The 19,782-nt window shown below is 40.2% G+C and overlaps 1 protein-coding gene across 1 annotated transcript; it reads right to left on the reverse strand.

Annotated features, from left to right (window-relative positions):
- Window positions 1-1,663: 1,663 nt before the first annotated feature.
- Window positions 1,664-17,810, reverse strand: LOC149847142 (histone-lysine N-methyltransferase ATXR6-like). The gene is made up of 6 exons (XM_089998319.1): window positions 17,306-17,810; window positions 17,067-17,147; window positions 16,717-16,961; window positions 2,669-2,769; window positions 2,346-2,558; window positions 1,664-2,113 (listed from the first exon to the last, which is right to left on the reverse strand). The coding sequence occupies exons 1-6, from the start codon at window positions 17,667-17,669 to the stop codon at window positions 1,954-1,956; spliced, it is 1,164 nt and encodes a 387-aa protein (XP_089854445.1). The 5' UTR covers window positions 17,670-17,810; the 3' UTR covers window positions 1,664-1,953.
- Window positions 17,811-19,782: the final 1,972 nt, after the last annotated feature.

The raw sequence follows: 19,782 nt of genomic DNA on the forward strand, positions 1-19,782 counted from the left end.
CGTGGAGGACAAGAAGGACGTGATGATGAAGAAAGGTCTCGATCTATTGCTGACCTGAAGGAGAAGAGAAAGATGACAGATTATTGATTGTTGACAATGAAATAAACTCTTGAATTCTTAATTATTCTTTTGATGATGTTGTTAGAGTAGTCCAACTTAGAAACTTTTATGTTACTTTTTTTGTCATGGTCTTGTAATATTTTGTTGGTTTAATATGTACTTTTTTATTTTGAAACTTGCATGATGAAGTAAAGTCATAGATTATGTTAATTTTAAGTTTACACTTTACATTTTTGAACTTTATAGCTTATAGTTTACAGTGTAGAAATTTATAGCTTAAAAATTTAACCATATCTCTATGTAATCTTTGAGTTTATTGATTTTTCATTTTCTATGTTGCAGAGATTACAAGATTTATAACTTGATTCTTTTGTTGAAAAATGTACACTTTTTAATCAAATTTATTAGTTTTTAATGCATTATTTAGTACTTGTATGTATTTATTAAATGGTTGCAACATGAATGTGAATTATGATCTTCTCTTGATGTTTTATTTTGTAAACGCTTAAAAGTTGCAATATAATGTATTTGTTAGATAATTGCAACTTATATTATTTATTGTCTTAGATACATGTTTTATTTTGTTAATGATGACATAAATCTTATTTTTTGATAAAATAAAAATATATAATTACATTTTTGCTTTCCTTTCGATTCTTATTTGTTTCTTTTTCGCTTCCCACTCGAATCCTAGGTCGCTTCCTAGGTCGCTTCCGAGACGCTTCTAAGTCGTCTCGCGCTTCCCGCTTCCTAAAATTTTAAAAGTGTCTAGCTTCCCGCTTCACGCTTCCCGTATCGTTTTCCACTCCTGCTTCCTCGACTGGCAACTCTAGTCTGTGCAGTATAACTGTGGGACCATTTTTGCAAAAATAACCAAAACCTTTATGTTAAAAGCATTATGTAGATACCTATGTATCAAAAGATTGAAGACCATAGATAATGCACTCAAAGGTTGTTTAGATAACAATGTTGTTAATCATTTTACCATTGTGCAATCACGTGCATGAGAGAGAGAGAGAGAGAGATTCAAAAACATTCATGCATGAGACATTTTGACAGGAACATATCAGATAAAAGGGAAAAATAGGGGTGATATGGAGATGATGGTTTTTCTTGACTTGGTTTCTTTAGCGCAAATGAATGGGAGAATATCCAAGGAGGGTCACTGCAGAATCTCAGTCATTCGTGAGAAGAGATAGCTGGTTTTGTTCCTTTGTGCAGAGTAATGCTAGCCAGGGATAGATCCCTCTTGGATTGAATCTTTTAGAATAGGAAAATTATGTATTTCATATTGAATCTATGTTTCATCAGTAATATTTTTGTCTCCTTGGTTGACTCCTTGTTATCTTTTCTTTCCTCGAGTCATCATAAATTTGACTTCATTCTCAAAATATGAGACAGAGAGAGAGAGAGAGGGTGGGCGGAGGGGGTGATGTGAGCTGTAGAACTGCAATGCATATCAGAAACATTAAAACTGCAAGAAATTTTTTTGAATGCCTTAAACATTGATTGTATCACATAGATATGACAGGCGACAGAATGCTTCACTTGGCCATTCATATATGAAAATTAACACTTATAAACATAATCATATCAATAACAATTTTGCAAAAAACTGTAGATATGCATTCACATCTCTCACACAATGAGAAACAAGTTGAAGGCTTGAAGCATAATCATTCAATGGAAAAATAAGTTTTACATCAGTTTGAACAAAAAAAAATCTGATTCCACCTATTTCTTTTCATGGCCAATTTAAGGGCCATGTTTAAAAGGGATTAAATAATATCTAAAGGAATCGTGACTAAAAAAGCAAAATAATTAGTGAGAAAATTCTTGAATCCTGGCTCCTTCCTCTCATCAGTCCTTGAGTTTAGTCAAAAGAAAAGAAACTCAAACAAAATGCTCAGTTGGATACTCGTGCTCGTATCCGTTGTAGTCATAGTATAGCCTCTCACCTTTGGCAATATCTCTGTTGGCAACAATTAAAACCCGGCACTCACCATTTACACTATACCTGACACATTTCAGGTTCTGCTTCTTCCTACCCTCCCTGTATTGGAAAAGAAAAAAATAATTCCCCAGGTAAAAATCATTTGAACACCATGTCAAAACCAACACACTAATGAATTTCAACCAAATATGAAGATTCACACAGGAAACCGAAAGCATATCAAGCACCTCAATATTTAATATATTTGGCATGATCAATGTATATTAGCCAGCTGTTAAAAATAACAAGCTACATGAGAACAAAAATTCACTAGGATTAGGCCTTGACTTACGGAGTGTAATTGTTGATTCCATTGATGAACCGTGCAATATTTCCACATTTATCAGGGCAGATAACAAGACTTTCTGATGAATTTTCTGCTGAAAGAAGGGTCATCATGCTATCAGAATCATCATTTTCACGATTTTTCAAGTAGTCAACTTCTCCAGCATACTCTGTAATTAAAGTCATGTCCTTGATATGTCCATCAGCTTCTACTGTAAAACTGTAGATAAGCACAGAATGCCATCCAGTAATCATGTTATATATATAGATAGACATAGATATATAGACATATATATAGAGAGAGAGAGAGAGTAAATAAGTGGTGAATACCCTTCACAGGAATCAAAAACAACAAGAAGAGGAGGCCATTCTCCTTGTCTGCACATCGCTTTGCATAGTTCTAGGGTTTGGGTATCTTCTTTAGACAAAACCTGAAAAAGACAAAAAAATAAAACAAAAAGAATTTATCAATAGCTTAGGGTAGATTTTACAGAATTCCTGAACATTAAGAGGAAATCCAAACTTGCTATGCCACAAATCTTGGTATTCAGATTTTCATGGCAAGGGAAAGCATCACAACAAAATAATTTTTGTTTTTATGGTGTGGTCTGGACTGCTACCTAACAACCATCATGTTTCTAGAGAAAAAAAAAGGAACCAAATTATAAAGTTCAACAATAACCAAGAACGGCTGCATATTTTCTCCAAGTATAATTTATGAAATTTCAGAATCATAGACAAAACTTCCATGCTTTGTTTCTCCCTTAAACAAAACCTAGAGAATAAAAGAACAAAATTCCTTAATGTTAGTTCCAAATTTCTTTCATGAGATATATAGATAGTGTGCTGTCCGGTGGACTCCAACAAAAGAAATCAGTGGGATTGCAAGACTTCCCATATGTCAGAAAAGATGACCATAGGCCAACCCGTGAATCTCCGTACTGCAAATTCTGGTTAGATATAGGCTATGTCACACGGACTCTTCTAACAGAGCACCGCACCCTGCATCGCAGCCACACCCAGGTGGGTGCGACACTTGGACACAGCTTCCTTTGTGTTAGGTGAAATCAACCACACTGAGGTCCATTTCTATGCAAAAGTAAATTCAGTTAACCCTAATCAAGTCCATTTTTATCTTTATTATATATAAAAATACATAAATGCACACAAATACACAGTGTTAACTTAAAACTGTTAAAAATTATATATTTATATATCCTCCCGCACCTCCGCACCCAAGTTTTATAAAGTGCCACATCCGCACCCGCACCCGTACCCGCACCCTCATAAAATCATGCATCCAAATTCACACATAAAATGAGGCCACAATGAATCGAACTCAGATGAACATATTATGTCCTAAATGGATCTTTAATGACTACCATGAGAAAATAAATAGCAGGACTATGAATTTCACTGGCTAAAGGACATCTTACTAGATTCTTCCACCTCATTTCATTACATTTGCACCCAATAAAGTATTAAAAGGACACATGAAAGACTACATTGTGTGTGCATCCATGCATACAAATGCCCAGTTTTTAGCTTTAAATAAAAATGTAAGGAGGAACAGGACCGTAAGCTGAACCCATATAGATGGAGCAAGGTCCAGTGAGCATGATAATAGAATGAGATTTTTACTGAAGTTAACCCAATATAAATCTGGATAACTTAGAGCACGTTTGGAAGTGAGAAAGATGTAGGAAAACTGAAGGTAGGAAGAAAGAATGTACGATCTTTCCGACTGTTCCAAACGAGAAAATTTTTCTGAGTTTTTCTAAAAAGTACAAGTTTTGATAGGAAACATTCCTCCACCTCTCCACCTGGGGGGTGAAGGAATGTTTCCTAAGAAGAGAAAAAGAAAAGGCTGCTTCTCTTCCAACCCCATCTCACCACCACCGACTCAGCCCCTTCTTCAATATGAAACTTGATTCAATGAACATGCTGGAAACCACTGTGAGAAGAAAACCTTTGAGATTGTCTGCATACAACACCAAAGGGTATGACAAAGAAGATGAGGACGACATCAATGATGTAGATGGCGAGCCACAGATCTCTCATGGGGAGGGTGAGATTGCTGGCACTGTTGTAGATGGCATGCCGACAAGCTTGACGGTTGGCGACATCTGCTGGGAGCATAAGGATGGAGATGCCAGCGACCGTCAGCCCAAGGACCACAACGATCGTGGGGAAGTAGGCCTGGTTGACATCATCGGGGTGTTGATAGGAGATGAGGAGGTACACGTTGAAGAGGAAGATGAGGATGCACACAACCACTGCAGTCGCAAAGTTAAACCCACCCGACAAAGTCGAGTGGGGAAGGTGAGTTAAAAAAAAAGAGGGCATGTTTTAGGGAAAGCGGTTCCTCAAAAAGAGGAGCCGCCTTCCCCTATCGTTGCAGAGAGGATGAGGATAAGCCTCACCCTCCCCATTTAGAGGGAGGGAGAGGGTTATCCTCACGGTGGCTACTTAGTCCCATCAATTCACCGAGAAAGAGAAAGTTGCAGAGTAGGAGAGAGAAAATACCTTGAGAGTGACAGAGAGGGAGGGAGGCAATCGCCGGAACATGCCATCGAAGGAGCCACCACCGACAGGTATGCCCTTCCCTCCTGTCTATTTCATTTTTTTGGAAGGCCAGCAGCCATGGCTGCCGGTGTATTGAAGAAGAAAAAAACGTCAGCCTTGGCTGCCGGCATTGTTGCATATATATATAGAGAAACAAAGAGGGACGGCAACCAGAGGTTGCCAACAACCTCTATAGTGAGGAGGGAGAGATCGAGAAGGGGTTGTGCCCCTTTCGCCTTAACCCCAACCTAGGAGTCAGCAGAACCGATTCGGTCTAGGGGTAAACCAGACCGAGTCAAGTCTACCAAGTCTTGGGTCGGTCTAGGTGCGACCCAAAACAAACCAAGAAAAAAAAAAGTCTCAGTCTCGAGCGACCAAACATGTCCGAACTGAATCGAATCGACTCGGTCGGACCGAACCAATCTGGGTGTGAACCCAAACTGGGTTGGGTCTGACCAAGACTGACTCGGTCTGGGTCAGTCCAGACTGAGTCTAGTCAACGAGTCTTGAACCTGACTCGGTCGACCAAACTGGTTCTGACCGAACCAGACCGAATTGGATCTAACAGAGTCTCGGTTCCCTGTTTGGGTCTGGTTTGAACTGGACCAAACCAGATCTGGGTCCAGTTCGATCCAGTTGACCTGAACTGATCCAAGTTCAACCGAATCCAGACAAAATTGGGTCGGGATCTAGTACGGGGCTAGATGAAATAGTACTAGACCCATATTAGAATTGGATCTAGATCTAGTTCGAGACTATTCGGAGCAGTTCTGAATCCAACTTACTAGATCCAATCCATAGCTAGACGGATCAGTTCTGGATCCAGATCAAAACTAGGTCTGGATCCATTTTGATAGTTCTGGATCTGAATCCAATTTGTAATTTAGTATGGATTTAGTTGGAACTGAACTGGATCTAGTTCAGTCTATTCTTGCATATGATAGAATTGAACTAGTCCAGTCTGGACCTCACTGAGACAAAACTGAACTCAGTTGGAATAGTTGGGTCCAATCCAGTTATACCAAACTAGATAATGAATCCACACCTTTTAGTAAAGGGATACATTATAGATTTTTGAGAATTTAATTGAGTTTAAAACCAAACTCAGTTGGATTGAGACTAGGTTCAGTAAACCTAATATTCTAAACTCAAACCGAACTTGTTTTGACCTAGGATGAGTCACGTCAAATCATAAGAATTGAAATAACCAAATTACCCTTGTCATTAACCAATATCTGATTAAGTAAAATGGCATAACTTTGCACTTCAAACTCAGAATTAAGTAAGGTTTGGTGCATTGGACTCGTATCACAAAGGGGAATCTTCTTGTCCTATGGTTCTGAGCAAACCAGAGATACAAAAATCAAGCTCTGGCAGATCACCTCGAGAGGGGTATTTTGATAATTTTATCAAAATATAAATAATGAATGTGTATTAATATAAATATGCTTGTGTGATGATCAGATTCTATTGTTAGAGCCACCTGAGACTCGATTGCGATAAGAGGGTAGCATTCGCATTTGAGGTAAGAGATATTATAAGTAATCTTAGTAGTGAATAAATCATATTGTGTTGCATGTTATCATTGTTGTTGTATGTTAGTATGTTTAGAAATGTAACTCTTGAATGTGAATATGATATGAATAGAATGACCATGCATGAGTTACTTACAATGAGATGATTACATGCGCATGTCAGTCGTGATATGTCACACATATTAAAACAAATAATGTTTTATCACAATATATCTATGTTATAATCTTCGAAGAACATGTATTGTGATGAGATTGTGATTAGCCTTGAGTCCCTTGAATTTGATCATATTGTTTGAATTTAAATTGAAATTAGCATGATTAACCCTTTAAATTCCGAAAGTGGCGACCTGTGAAAAGGGCTACCTAGTTCACAGCTAGAGTGCAGCCACCATCAAAAGTAGGCCGCCGGTGATTTAACAATATAAAAATTATATCTCGTTGCATGCTTAGTATGATACAATGTATGAACCCTAATGTCATTTTGAGATTGAGAATGAGACTCATCGTGATTATTTCATGATAACACTCGTGGAAGAATGAGTGAGACGCGAGCATGAGAGTAAGGTCAAGGTGATGAACTTAAGATATGACTTAGGGTTTTATATTCACACAATATCTCGGACTCTAGACAACCATAGACGGTTGAAAGTCATTTATGGTTAGAATGTAGCAAGAACCATGCCGAGTTTGAGCTTGACGTCCCGGCTAACTACCGGTGAGGTCCCCTTGTTGTTTCACTATATTGTCTGGTGATTTGGAGATCACTGAGAGCGTATGGTTCATAGTTTGGCCTACAATGTAGAATTGGGGTTTTCTATATGGGTTGCTACGCCCATATACGGTTATGACCAGTATAGCCGACCTAGTGTTATAATTTGTAATGAGTAAGTGTTAGATTGAGAGAGTTAAGAGAAAAATTTTAAATATATAAACCTTGTGTGGTGTGTCGAAAACTAAACTTAAATTAGGAGCTTTAGAGCTCATTACAATTGTAAGTTAAAGTCATTTATTGCTTATAAATATTCTTTATTGAGTTGTAGACTCACCCCTTTGTATAATTACAACTGTAGGTTCAAAGTATACTAGAGGATGTGATAAGCTATTTTGACTGTGCAACAGAGTAGTAGTATTAATTTTATTTTTCAGTTATTGAACTCTCATGTAATTATTATTTTCATATGTTATGAATGATGAACTTTGTTAAAGAGTTTAAGTTTATAAAGAAAAAAAATTTAACCATGTTTTCTCTGTGTGAACACTGTATGTTTTTTCTCTGGAAAGTAATACCAACCGGACTTGGACTCTCGAGATCTCGGATTGGAGTGTTACAAAGTGGTATTAGAGTCAAATTGACACAAAAGATATATCATTCATAACAAGTTCAATGATATAAAATATAATATAAGTCTCTGCTCGCTAAAAACACAATAGTAACCAGGTTGTTTTATAATTAAGAATGACTAGCGAGCACGATAATCACGGAGAGCCTAGGACAGAAGGACCTTATGCGCCATCAGTCCTAGAGAGAGAAGAATTTGTTATCGCAAAGCATGGCTCAAATCATACGAGAGTTGACACCACGACCCTCCGATACACTAACCCAACACTACTCAAGGACAACAGCCACAACCCTACGGGTGAGAAACTCACCAGTCCTACCGTCAGAGAGTTCAGTCAGTACGTGGGCGAACCGTAAGAGACTGGATGGCGGCTCGAGGAGTCGCAAAGAAAGCATCCCCCAATGCGTACTCTGCATCCCAAAGAAGGTCTAGGATAACTAGTGCAAGGAGATGGGGGGAAGGTGAGGATGAGGTTACCCCCGCCTCACCGACCTACACTCCAGCTTCGCCCCCATCCAATATGAGTGCCCCTCTTGTGCCACACCCTCAACAGACGTGAAGGGACGCAGGGAGAGAAGCAAGCTTCGGATGGATTAAGGAGTGATATGATTTTTATTTTGTCTATAGATGTTTAGTCTTATTTATGTCTTTCCATGTTATGTTTCCTTCTTGTTTTGTCTGGTTTTGTTTCCTTCATGTGTACTGGAATATTATTAATGAAATAAAATGAGTATGATAAATGCATGCATGTGATAGAATTTCGTGCGAAAATAACCTAACTAACTCAAATAATAATAAATTCATTACGTGATGGTTTCAATGTAGTATATATGGCTACTCGAAGGGGAACGTCCTATCTAGCTAAGGACATCTTACTCGTTAGACGTGAGATGGGGCAACCAGAGACAGTGACTGGGGATGACGAGCGCCTTGGCGGACCATCCTGGAGGGCGCCTTTATCGTCTCGCGCTTCGAGGGGTACACCAGCTCCAAGAGCACCATTGTCTTTCCGTACCCCGGCGAGGAATGCTACACATAATAGTGGAGAAGAGAGTATAAAGATCCCATAAGGATCACCACTGAAAAGCTCAGAAGCAGAAAGCACGAGAACACCTCTTGAGTATAATACAAACTGCATCATGTACGAGCTCTTACAAACTACTCAAGCCAAATAAGGATAACCCCAAACAGTCATTTCAGGCATCACCTCGTGGGCCGAAAGGTTCAAGAATATGCAACCTCCACTTTTTTACGGCATTCCTGATGGCATCGTAGCAAAAAATTGGCTTATGAAGGTGGAAAAAGTTTTAGATGTTATTCAGTGTCCAGAGGATCAGAGGGTATGGATAGTGGTGTCGAACCTGACCAACAATGTGGAACACTGATGGACGACCATCCGAGATACTCTAGAACAGGACACCTATTTGCCTTGATATACCTTTGTGAGGAGGTTTTACAGGCAATTCTTTCCAAAGTGATAGAGGGTGAAAAAAGAGAATGAATTTAGAAAGTCGAAGCAAGGGGACATGATTGCAGTCTAGTATAATGCATGATTTAACTCTCTCTCGTTTTGCCAAGTCCTTGGTAGTGAACGAGAAAGAGAAGTGCAAACGCTTTGAAAAGGGTTTAAAACCCGAAATTTTGAGGTTGGTAGGGCCACTACAAATAAAGAAGTACAGCCAACTCGTAAACCATGCTTCAAGGTATGAATTTTGGGAACTAAGGACAAAGGAAAAGCTCAAGGAAAAGAAAAAGCGCAGGACAAAAGAGAAGGCCAAACCTAGCGGCAACGATGTAGCCAAGTCCTCTCGAAGGAAGTTTCATTATAAGAAAAAGTTTCAGCGAGAGTAAAAGAAGCACTATGGAGGTCAGTCCAATAATTAGACCCAGGGTAAGCAAGTCAAAAATTCAAGAGGCCATCAAGCTAAGAAATAGAAGACTCAGAAGTCTGCCCACTCCGACAATTCGTGCAGGACTTGTGGTCTTCAGAGATACAAAGGCAGGTGCGACCCGGAGAATGTCAAGTGTTATAACTGTCAGCAGATGGGTTAATATGTCAACAACTGCCCAGAGCCTGACCGGAGGAACAATGCAACCCCAAAGCAGAAGCCTGCAGTATCAGGTCGCATATATGCGGCCGCTCTTCAAGAAGCTCTTCCCAGCCCTGAGGTAGTTGAAGGAACACTATTTTTATTATTTTAGCACATGTGTTTGATTCTGAAAATACACATAGTTTCACCACCTCAACCTTTGAAAAATGGTTACCAGTTGCACCTTCACGGTTGACTGTTTCTTACATGATAGAAACAGTCATAGGAGAATCCACCGTAGTGGACACTGTGTATAATAATTGTGTAATGAGAATAGAGAATTGTGAGTTGTCCGTGAACTTTTTGCAACTCGACTTCAAGGATATAAACGTTATCCTAGGTATGGACTAATTGTTGAATCATCATACCATTATTGATTACAGAAGAAACTGGGTTAGTTTACAAAACCCCCAGAATCTAACCTTCACATATTATGAAGACCGACGAGAGAGACGACCTCACCATATCATATATGAATATAGTTTGACAGTATGCAAATGTTTTTCCGGAGGAACTGTCAGGTCTCTCTCCTGATCGAGAGATTGAGTTTCAGATCGATCTTGTCCCAGGAACAACACTCATTTTCAAGGCCCCTTATCAAATAGGACCTGCAGAACTTAAAAGAGCAACTACAAGAATTATTAAAATGAGGTTTTATAGGACCATCGATATCTCCTTGAGGTACTCCAATTATGTTTCTCAAAAAGGACGAATCATTGCGAATATGTATAGATTATTCGGTAATTGAATACAGTGACCATAAAGAATAAATATTCATTGCCTCGGATTGATGACTTGTTCAATCAACTGTAAGGAGTTGCATGCTTTTCGAAATTGGATCTACGATTGGGTTACCATCAGCTGAAAATTAAGGAAGAAGATATGGATAAGACAACTTTACGATCAAGATATGGCTATTATGACTTTTTAGTCATGCCTTTTGGTATGACTAATGCACCAGCTGTGTTCATGGATATGATAAACAGAGTTTTCCTACCATATTTGGATAAATTTGTGATAGTATTTGTCGATGATATTCTTATTTATTCAACTACGAGAGAGTAACACGAAAAACGCTTAAGGATAGTTCTGCAAACACTTAGAAAACATAAGTTTTATGCCAAATTTCCAAAGTGTGCATTTTGCTTGGAGCAGGTGCCCTTCCTTAGTCATATTGTATCGAAAGAGAAAATTATGGTTGATCCTGCAAAGATTAAAGTGATCATCAGTTCGACTAGACCCAAAAATCCTATAAAGATTCATAGTTTTTTAAGATTCGCTGAGTACTACCGACGATTCATAGGAGGATTTTCTATGTTGACAGTTCCAATGACCAAACTCACTAAGAAAAACATAAAGTTCGAGTGGAATGACAAGTGTAAGCAGAGTTTTTAGGAGAAAAAGAAGTGTTTAACCAATGCTCCAATTTTGGTCTTACCTTTTGTAATTAGGAGATTCACTATTTTCAGTGATGCTTCACAGGGATTGGGTTGTATTTTGATGCAGTACCGTAAGGTGCTAACTTATGTATCTCACCAACTGAAAACACATGAAGATAATTACCCAACGTATGATTTGGAGCTAGCAAAAATTGTATTCGCCCTTAAGATATGGAGACACTATCTATACGGCGAGCAATTCGAAGTATTTACCAACCATCAAAGCCTCGAGTACCTGTTTTCACATAGAGATTTGAACTTGAGATAAGGGAGATGGCTTGAATTTTTAAAGGATTATAACTTTGAACTGAAATATCACCTAAGGCAAATGTAGTTGTTGACGTTCTTAGCAGAAAGTCAAGAGCATTGGCCAGACTTGCATATTGGGATTTGTTTTCATCAGTCGCTCATCAGAAAGCAGAAGCTTGATGCTTACCAGGTTGATTATTGTTCGTGCAAACCACATTAAAGTCAACATTGTGGGAACAGATTAAAGAAAAGCAACCCTTAGACTCGAAATTGGCCAAAGTTAGAAATAAAATTTCTCAGGGTGAGTTTTCAAACTTCAAGGTGGATGATCAGGGTCTTCTCAAATTCCGTCATAGAGTGTGTCATTCCTAAGGATGATCAGCTCAAGAATCAGTTGTTGGACGAGATACACCACTAGAGATATGCCATCCACCCAGGCAGTACCAAAATATATCGAGATCTGAAAGATACATTGTTGTTGAGCAGAATAAAGAGAGACATTATCGAGTTTGTGAGTAGGTGTCTAGTGTGTTAGCAAGTGAAGATTGAGCACCAACGATCCGAAGGATTACTATAACCCCTTCTCATACCTGAGTGAAAATGGACGAATATTACTATGGATTGTCTCAGGGCTTCTAAAGACCAAAAATGAGATGAATTCGGTATAGGTGATTGTTAATAGGTTAACTAAGTCATCTCACTTCTTAGCTTATAAGACGACTCACACTTGTGACCAGTTGGCCCAACCCTTCATCAGAGAGATAGTCAGACTCCATACAGTACAATATTCGATTGTTTCAGATAAGGATTTCAAGTTTGCTTCACGATTCTGGTAGAGTTTTCAGGAGGTAACGGGGACTCAGTTAAAAATGAGCATGGCATTTCATCTTCAGATAGACGGACAACCAGAGCGAACCATTCAGACCCTGGAAGACATATTGCGAGCATGTACTTTGGATTATAGGGACTCATGAAATGACATTCTGCCTCTGATGGAGTTTGCCTACAACAATAATAGCTTTTAGGCAAGCATAAGCAAGACTCCCTTAGAAGCACTATACAATCAACGGTGCCGAACACCCTTATGTTGAGATGAAGTCGAAGAGAGAAGATTATTAGGGCTTGAATTGGTGCATCGTATGGCAGACTAAGTCAGATTCATTCGGGAGTGTCTACTGGCAGCGCAAAGCTGACAGAAAAGTTATGCGAACCAAATACGTCATGAGTTAAAATTTGAGTAAGGTAATCATGCGCTCTTGAAGATATCTCATTTTAAGGGAGTAATGCGTTTTAGTCGGAGGAAAAAATTGAGTCCAAGATATATTGAACCCCTTGAGATACTCGCGAGAGTAGGTCAAATAGTGTACTGATTGATGTTATCACCTTCTTTATTCAAAAATCATAACGTATTTCATGTATTTATGTTGTTGAATTATGTGATTGATCTCACATATTGGATGTGGTCGAGTCAGTATTGAAAATCTAGAACTTGAGTATGAGTGAGAAACCCATAGAAATTTTAGATACAAAAGAACAGAAGCTGCGAAACAGAGATATTTTGCTGGTATTGGTCAGATGGAATCATCACAACAAGAATGAGGTTATAAGAGAATGTGAATCAGACATTCGTGCACAATTTTCACAATTATACCCAGGTAAGATTCAGAACGAATCTTCTTTTAAAGGGGGTAGAATTGTTAAACCCACCTAACGAAGTCGAATGGGGAAGGTGAATTAAAAAAAAAAAAAAGAGGGAGTGTTTTGGGGAAAGCGATTACTCAAAAAGAGGAACTGCCTTCCCCTCTAGTTTCAGAGAGGATGAGGATAAGCCTCACCCTCCCCCGTTAGAGGGAGCGAGAGGGTTATCCTCACAGTGGCTGCTTAGCACCATCGATTCACCGAAAGAAAGAGAGTGGGAGAGAGAAGTACCTTAAGAGTGAGAGAGAGGGAGGGAGGAAGTCGTCGAAACACGCCATCGAAGGAGCCACCGCCGACAGGTATGCCCTTCCCCTGTCTGTTTCATTTTTTTTTTAAGGCCGACAACCATGGCTGCTAGCATTGTTGCAGAGAGAGAGAGGTTGTTGGCAACCCAAGGTTGCCAACAACCTCTGTAGTGAGAAGGGGGAGATCAAGAAGGGGTTGTGCCCCTTCCGCTTTAACCTTGTGTGACCCAGACCCAACCAAGAAAAAAAAAGTCTCGGTCTCGATCGATTCAGTCGGACCGAACCAATCTGGGTGTGAACCGAGACCGACTTGGTCCAGGTCAGTCCAAACTGAGTCTGGTCAACGAGTCTCAAACCTAACTCAATCAATCAAGCTGGTTCTGACCGAATCGGGTTTGACAAGGTCTCAATTCCTTGTTTGGGTCTGGTTTTAACTGGACGAGACCGAATTTGGGTCTACTTTGATCCAGTAAACCTGAACTGATCCAAGTTGAACCGGATCTAGACAAAATTGGGTTTGGATCTAGTATAAAGCTGGATGGAACAGTACTGGATCCAAATCAAAACTAGATCTGGATCCAGTCTGCCAGTTCTGAATCTAGATCGAGATCAAAATTAGATCTAGATCAAATTTATAATTTAGTATAGATTTAGTTGGAATTGAACTTGATCCAGTTCAGTCTGTTCCTAACTATGACAGAACTGAAGTAGTCCAGTCTACCCCTGATTGAGACAAAACTGAACCCATTTTGAACAATTGGGTCTAGTCTAGTTATACCAAACTGGATATGGATCCACACCAATTAGTAAACGGATTCATTATGGATTTTTGAGAATTCAATTGAGTTTGAAACCAAACCCAGTTGAATCGGGACTAAGTTCAGTAAACCTAATATTCTAAACTCAGACCGAACTTGTTTTGACCTAGGATGAATCAGGTCAAATCATAAGAGTTAAAATAACCAAATTACCCCTGTATGTACCCAATATCCGATTAAGTAAAACAGGCATAACTTTGCACTCTGAACTCAAAATTGAGTGAAGTTTGGTGCATTGGACTCGTATCACAGAGGAGAATCTTCTTGTCATATGGTTCTAACCAAATCAGGGACATAAAAATCAAACTCTGACAGATCACCTCGAGAGAGGTATTTTGGTAATTTTATTAAAATATAAATAATGTATAATATTAATATGAACATGCTTGTGTGATGATCAAATTTTATTTTTAGAGCTACTTGAGACTCGATTGTGATCAGAGAACAGCTTTTGCATTCAAAGTAAGAGATATTATAAGTAATCTTAGTTATGAATAAATTATATTGCGTTGCCTGTCATCATTGCTGTATATTAGCATGTTTAGAAATATAACTCTTGAGTGTGAACATGATATACATAGAATGACCATGCATGAGTTAACTACAATGAGATGATTAAATGCTAACGTCAGTCATGATATGTCATGCACATTAGAAAAAAATATTGTCTTATGACAACATATCTATGCTATAATCTTCGAATAACATGCATTGTGATGAGATTGTGATTAGCCTTGAGTCCCTTGAATTTAAATTGAGATTAGCATGATTAACACCTTAAATCCCAGAAGTGACGACCTGTAAAAAGGGCTACCTGGTTCGCAGCTAGAGTGCAGCCACAAAAAAGAGTGGACCGTCAGTGATTTAATGATGTAGAGATTCTACCTCATTGCATGCTTAGTATGATACAATGTGTAAACCCTAATATCATTTTGAGATTGAGAATGAGACCCATCGTGATTATTTCATAATGACACTCGTGGGAGAACGAGTGAGACACGAGCTTGAGAGTAAGGTCAAGGTAATGAACTTAAGATATGACTTAAGGTTTTATATTCACACAGTATCTGAGACTCTAGACAACGATAAACGGTTGAAAGTCATTTATGGTTAGGATGTAGCATGAATCATGCCGAGTTTGAGTCAGACGTCTCGGCTAGCTACCGGTGGGGTCCCCTTATTGTTTTACTGCATTGTCTGGTGATCTGGAGATCACTTCATAGTCTGGTCAACAATGTAGAATTGAGGTGTTCTACGCGGGTTACTACGCTCATAGACGGCTATGACCAGTATAGCCGACCTAGTGTTATAATTTGTAATGATTAAGTGTTAGATTGAGAGAGTTAAGGAAAAAAATTTAAATATACAAGTATTGTGTAGTGTGTCGAAAAGTAAACTCAAATTAGGAGCTTAGAACTCACTATAGTTTAAAGTTAAAGTCATTTATTGCTTATAAATATTCTTTATTGAGTGGGCAGCAGAGTATATTGTTAGTTTTATTTTTTTGTCATTAAACACTCATGTAATTATTATTTTCGTATGTTATGAATGATGAACTTTGTTAAAGAAATTAAGTTTATTAAAGAAAAAGTTTTTAGTCATATTTTCTCTGTGTGAACGCAACAAGTATGAGGTCCTTTGAGAAGTAATACCAACCGGACTTGGACTCTCGAGGTCCTGGATCGGGGTGTTACACGCAACAAGTAGGAGGTTGAAATCCCCCATCTCCAACCAAGCACTCCTCCTCTCTTGTCCAACTGAGAGGGATGGATCCATGGACAGGAGAATGGACCAGCTAGAGCAGGGGTGGCGGGGTTTCAATGACCAGGAAGATGATGATGAGAAGAATAACAAGCATGGTCTTTATTTTACACCAAAGTGACGGGAAAAAAACAGAAAAGAATAGAAAGCATGGTCTTGATGAAAAGGAGAACAAGTGTACTGACCTTGACGATCGATTCCTACACCCAGAGTAATGAAGGTCCTGCACTGTAATGAATCTATAGCTTGCTTGACAGTGGAGGATGCTTCTAAATTCACAAAAACAGATGCAACAATAGCGGAATTCTTAATAACAAGAGGATCGAGGTTCAATTTTATGATTCTAGGGAAGAAAATATATCATAAAGCTGTGAATTCATTGATTCGGAAGGTTATCAAATATCCCAGATTTTCTTGTCTAATCTAAAGCAAAAGATCTTGAGCTCCACATTCTCTGGGCAAAGCCATAGCGTTCTAGCTGCATAGCAGAGAAACACAAAAAGAAACGGAAGAACAGTTGATTTAATTGGCAACTAAACGACTAGAATTTGTTTAAACTTCAATATTCAGGAACTAAATGGAACAAGATTCACGAATAACCAATCTCAATTCCAACAAACATAAGGAAACGCAAGCACCTGCATTCCACCCTTTTCCAGTTTTGCTGCATTTGCCGACCTAGGCGCTATTCCAGGCTCATAAATCAGCTCATTGCTGAACTGCATCTGCAATGCCCTCAGAGCTACCGCAAGCGAGCCCATCTGTTTCAATCTTCTCTCCGGTTCTTCACTCGTAATGAATGGCAACAACCTCCTCCTCTTCTTCTTCGACACCACCAATTGCCCTGGTCGCCGCCTACGTTTCCGGGAATCTACCACACCACCTTTCGTTCAATTCAAAACCAGGCAAAGGAAAAAATCAATAAATTCTCATTCCTTGATCCCGGCAGCCGAAAAAAAAGGGAGGAAAATGAAGAAAGATGGGATACCGATAGGTGATTTCTCCATCGAACGATCTGGTTTCTGTATGCGGAAGAAATCGATTATCGTCGTCTGGGTGATCCGAAACGCTAGGCAACATCATCAGGGAAAAAGTAAAAATAAGAACCAAAAATAAAATGAAATAGATCCGAAACAGAATGCGATCGATTAGGCAATGAGAATTCCAACTGAATCAAACCCTAAATCCACCGGAAACAATATCAAGCGGAGAGGATCATGGAATTACATCGCGACGGTTTCCGGTGGGCGCAGCTAGGGCAAAACCAGGGGCCGGTCGGAACCCTAACGACGATCGGCCGGAGGCAGAAGATGTGGAACCCGCGGTTGCACGTGTCGCAGAGGAGCATCTCGCTGCCGGCGTGGCCGGAGCGGCACTCCTCGCACCGGACGTCCTCATAATCATCGCCGGCAGCAGCAGCGGCGGCGGTGGAGGTGCCGGGCGCAGTGGCGGCGATGATCTCAAAGAGGGAGCGGTACTTCTGAGAGGGGGACTCCGGCAGGGGGCCACGGAGGAACAGGTGGTGGGGCGCCTCCGTCCGCTTCCGCCGCCGGGCGTCCCACGGGCAAACCAGACGGATGGCCGGCGCCATGGCCAGAGGATCTGCAGGCAGGGGTTAAACCATAGCCCAATGGGAGGAGGAGGAGGGTGTTTTCCGGCGGACCTTTTGTTTTCTCCGGCGGATCTTTTCCGCACCTCTCTCTCTCTCTCTCTCTCTACACCTTTTCCTATGGGAGGGGAGGCAGCGCCAATGGTTTTTGCCGGGAAATGAAGGGCTGGGAATGGAAGGGAGACTTGTCACTTTTCGCGCGAAAATGTAGCTCGCGGGTGATGACGTGGCAAGAAAGGGTTGACGCGGAAGTTGGCCCCCCTTGTTTTGGGGAGAATGGTTGTCCAATCCGATTATGTCCGAAGAACAAGTACGCAAGCTGTCCTACTGCCATGTGTAATATTTAGAATCTTTTTCCTTGGAGTTCTCCAAGGGCCAATCCGGTCGAGACCACGTTGGCTCGGGTCCCGTTTTGAACGTTCTATGGATGTAGTCCAAGCTCACTAATGGGTTAGGCTGGCTCAGGCTAGGGCTGGTGGATGAGCCAAACGAGTCAAACTTGAAGTGCTCAAGCTCAGCTCTTTTTTGTGGCGAGTCGAGCTAATCTTGAGATGAGGACCAGTTTGAGCTAAGCAAGCCGAGCAGGAGCTGCCTCAATAAGAAAAGAGTACATTATTTCAAAGTTGAAACTTGAAAGTGATCAGATTTGAAATTTAGATCTGCCTAAAAGAAAAAAAAAAAACTTTAGACCTATTAAGTCAAGCTCAAGTTTTACTTATTTACAAGGAAAAATGCATTGTTCCAAAGCTGAAACCCTAAACCTGCTACTTCCAAGCCAACTACAATTATTTATTATGCACTACATAGAATGATATAAGTGTTACAATCTTCATCATTTTGTGAATTCTAATAACATGCACAATTGATTTTTGAACGCTATATGCTCCTCAAAATAGTTTCTTTTTAATTTGTGAGCTCTTTTATCATTTGTCTTAAAAATACTTTTTAACATAAACTGCTAATGACTGTGCTATCCCTTCTATACCCTTTCCCTAACCTCTTCTTCCCTTTAGTCTATGGTTGGCCACCCATTGTTCAAAACCCAAATCAAAAGTCATGTCATCGAAATGATGTCTAACGTGTCATCTGCCCACATCATTCAACATCTCCAATAGTATTACTCTCTCTCTCTCTCTCTCTCTCTCTGATAAGAGAAGAGCAATTTAATGCCCCCAAATCAAAGGTTGTACAAGCCAAACTAAGATGGATACTTGTTTTTTTTTAGGGGAAAGTAAATTGGAATATTATTAAGACTGAAATTAAGAATCAGAGAAATAAGTGACTGAAATATTAATACTCACCTGAAGGAGAATAAGTCCAGGTGCAATCATAGTGTTTGTCATTCAGTGGGCCCAGGCCGGAAGAAAATTGGATCCAAACGCGTCGTTAGTGAAGCCACACACCCCAGATGTGGCCCTTCGCCCCCATCCCTGTTAGGCAACCCAAGGTTGTTAAATGCGATGAGGCGAAGCGAGGCGTTGAGCCTGCGCTTCGCCTCTGAGGTGTACGCCTCAGTATCTCACAACTGGTATGGAAGTGAAGCAGTGGGAGGGGAGGCAGGGATCGGCGGAAGAGCAGTTGGCCGGCACGTGGCGGTGGATCCACCGGCACTTGGGGTTAGCACAGCCGGCGAATCGGGCAGAAGAGGAAGACTTGGGGATGAAGGAGGGGATTCTGGAGGTTGATGAGGGGCAATTTGCGCATCACAGCACCCCTCAGTACCTTGAGCGTGCGCCTCGCCTCTGAGGCGTACGCTTCAGGTACTGAGGCGTATGCCTCTCACAACACTAAGGCAACCAGTCCGAAGGAGGACCTTGCAAAGCATACTTGGATATGAAATACTATGCCAGATCGCCTTCATTGTGACAAATAGATTACCACCATTTTGAGACTTAGAGACCAGAGATCATACTGAACACCTTAAGGATGCAGAGAATCCTCATCATTTATTCAATGAAGGCTTCGCCGAATAAGATGAAGTCATCGGCATACTACAGAAGAGAAAAATCAAAGTCGGAGAAGGATGTCGAGTTCACAAAACCGATCCCTGCAGCTTGACGAAGGAAGACAGGCCCTCCACTACTACATCAAAGAG

This window comes from Nuphar pumila, chromosome 2 (assembly GCF_984573655.1).
Source record: "Nuphar pumila chromosome 2, dmNupPumi1.hap1.1, whole genome shotgun sequence".
NCBI lineage: Eukaryota > Viridiplantae > Streptophyta > Magnoliopsida > Nymphaeales > Nymphaeaceae > Nuphar > Nuphar pumila.

Excerpts from the sequence above, each read along its gene's own strand:
- LOC149847142 (XM_089998319.1), bottom strand. The coding sequence starts at position 17,669 with ATGGCGCCGGCCATCCGTCTGGTTTGCCCGTGGGACGCCCGGCGGCGG. Across the intron at positions 17,148-17,305 it reads CCACCGGAAACCGTCGCGAT|CGTTTCGGATCACCCAGACG; the intron begins GTAATTCCATGA and ends GATGTTGCCTAG. Across the intron at positions 16,962-17,066 it reads GATGGAGAAATCACCTATCG|GTGGTGTGGTAGATTCCCGG; the intron begins GTATCCCATCTT and ends ATTGAACGAAAG.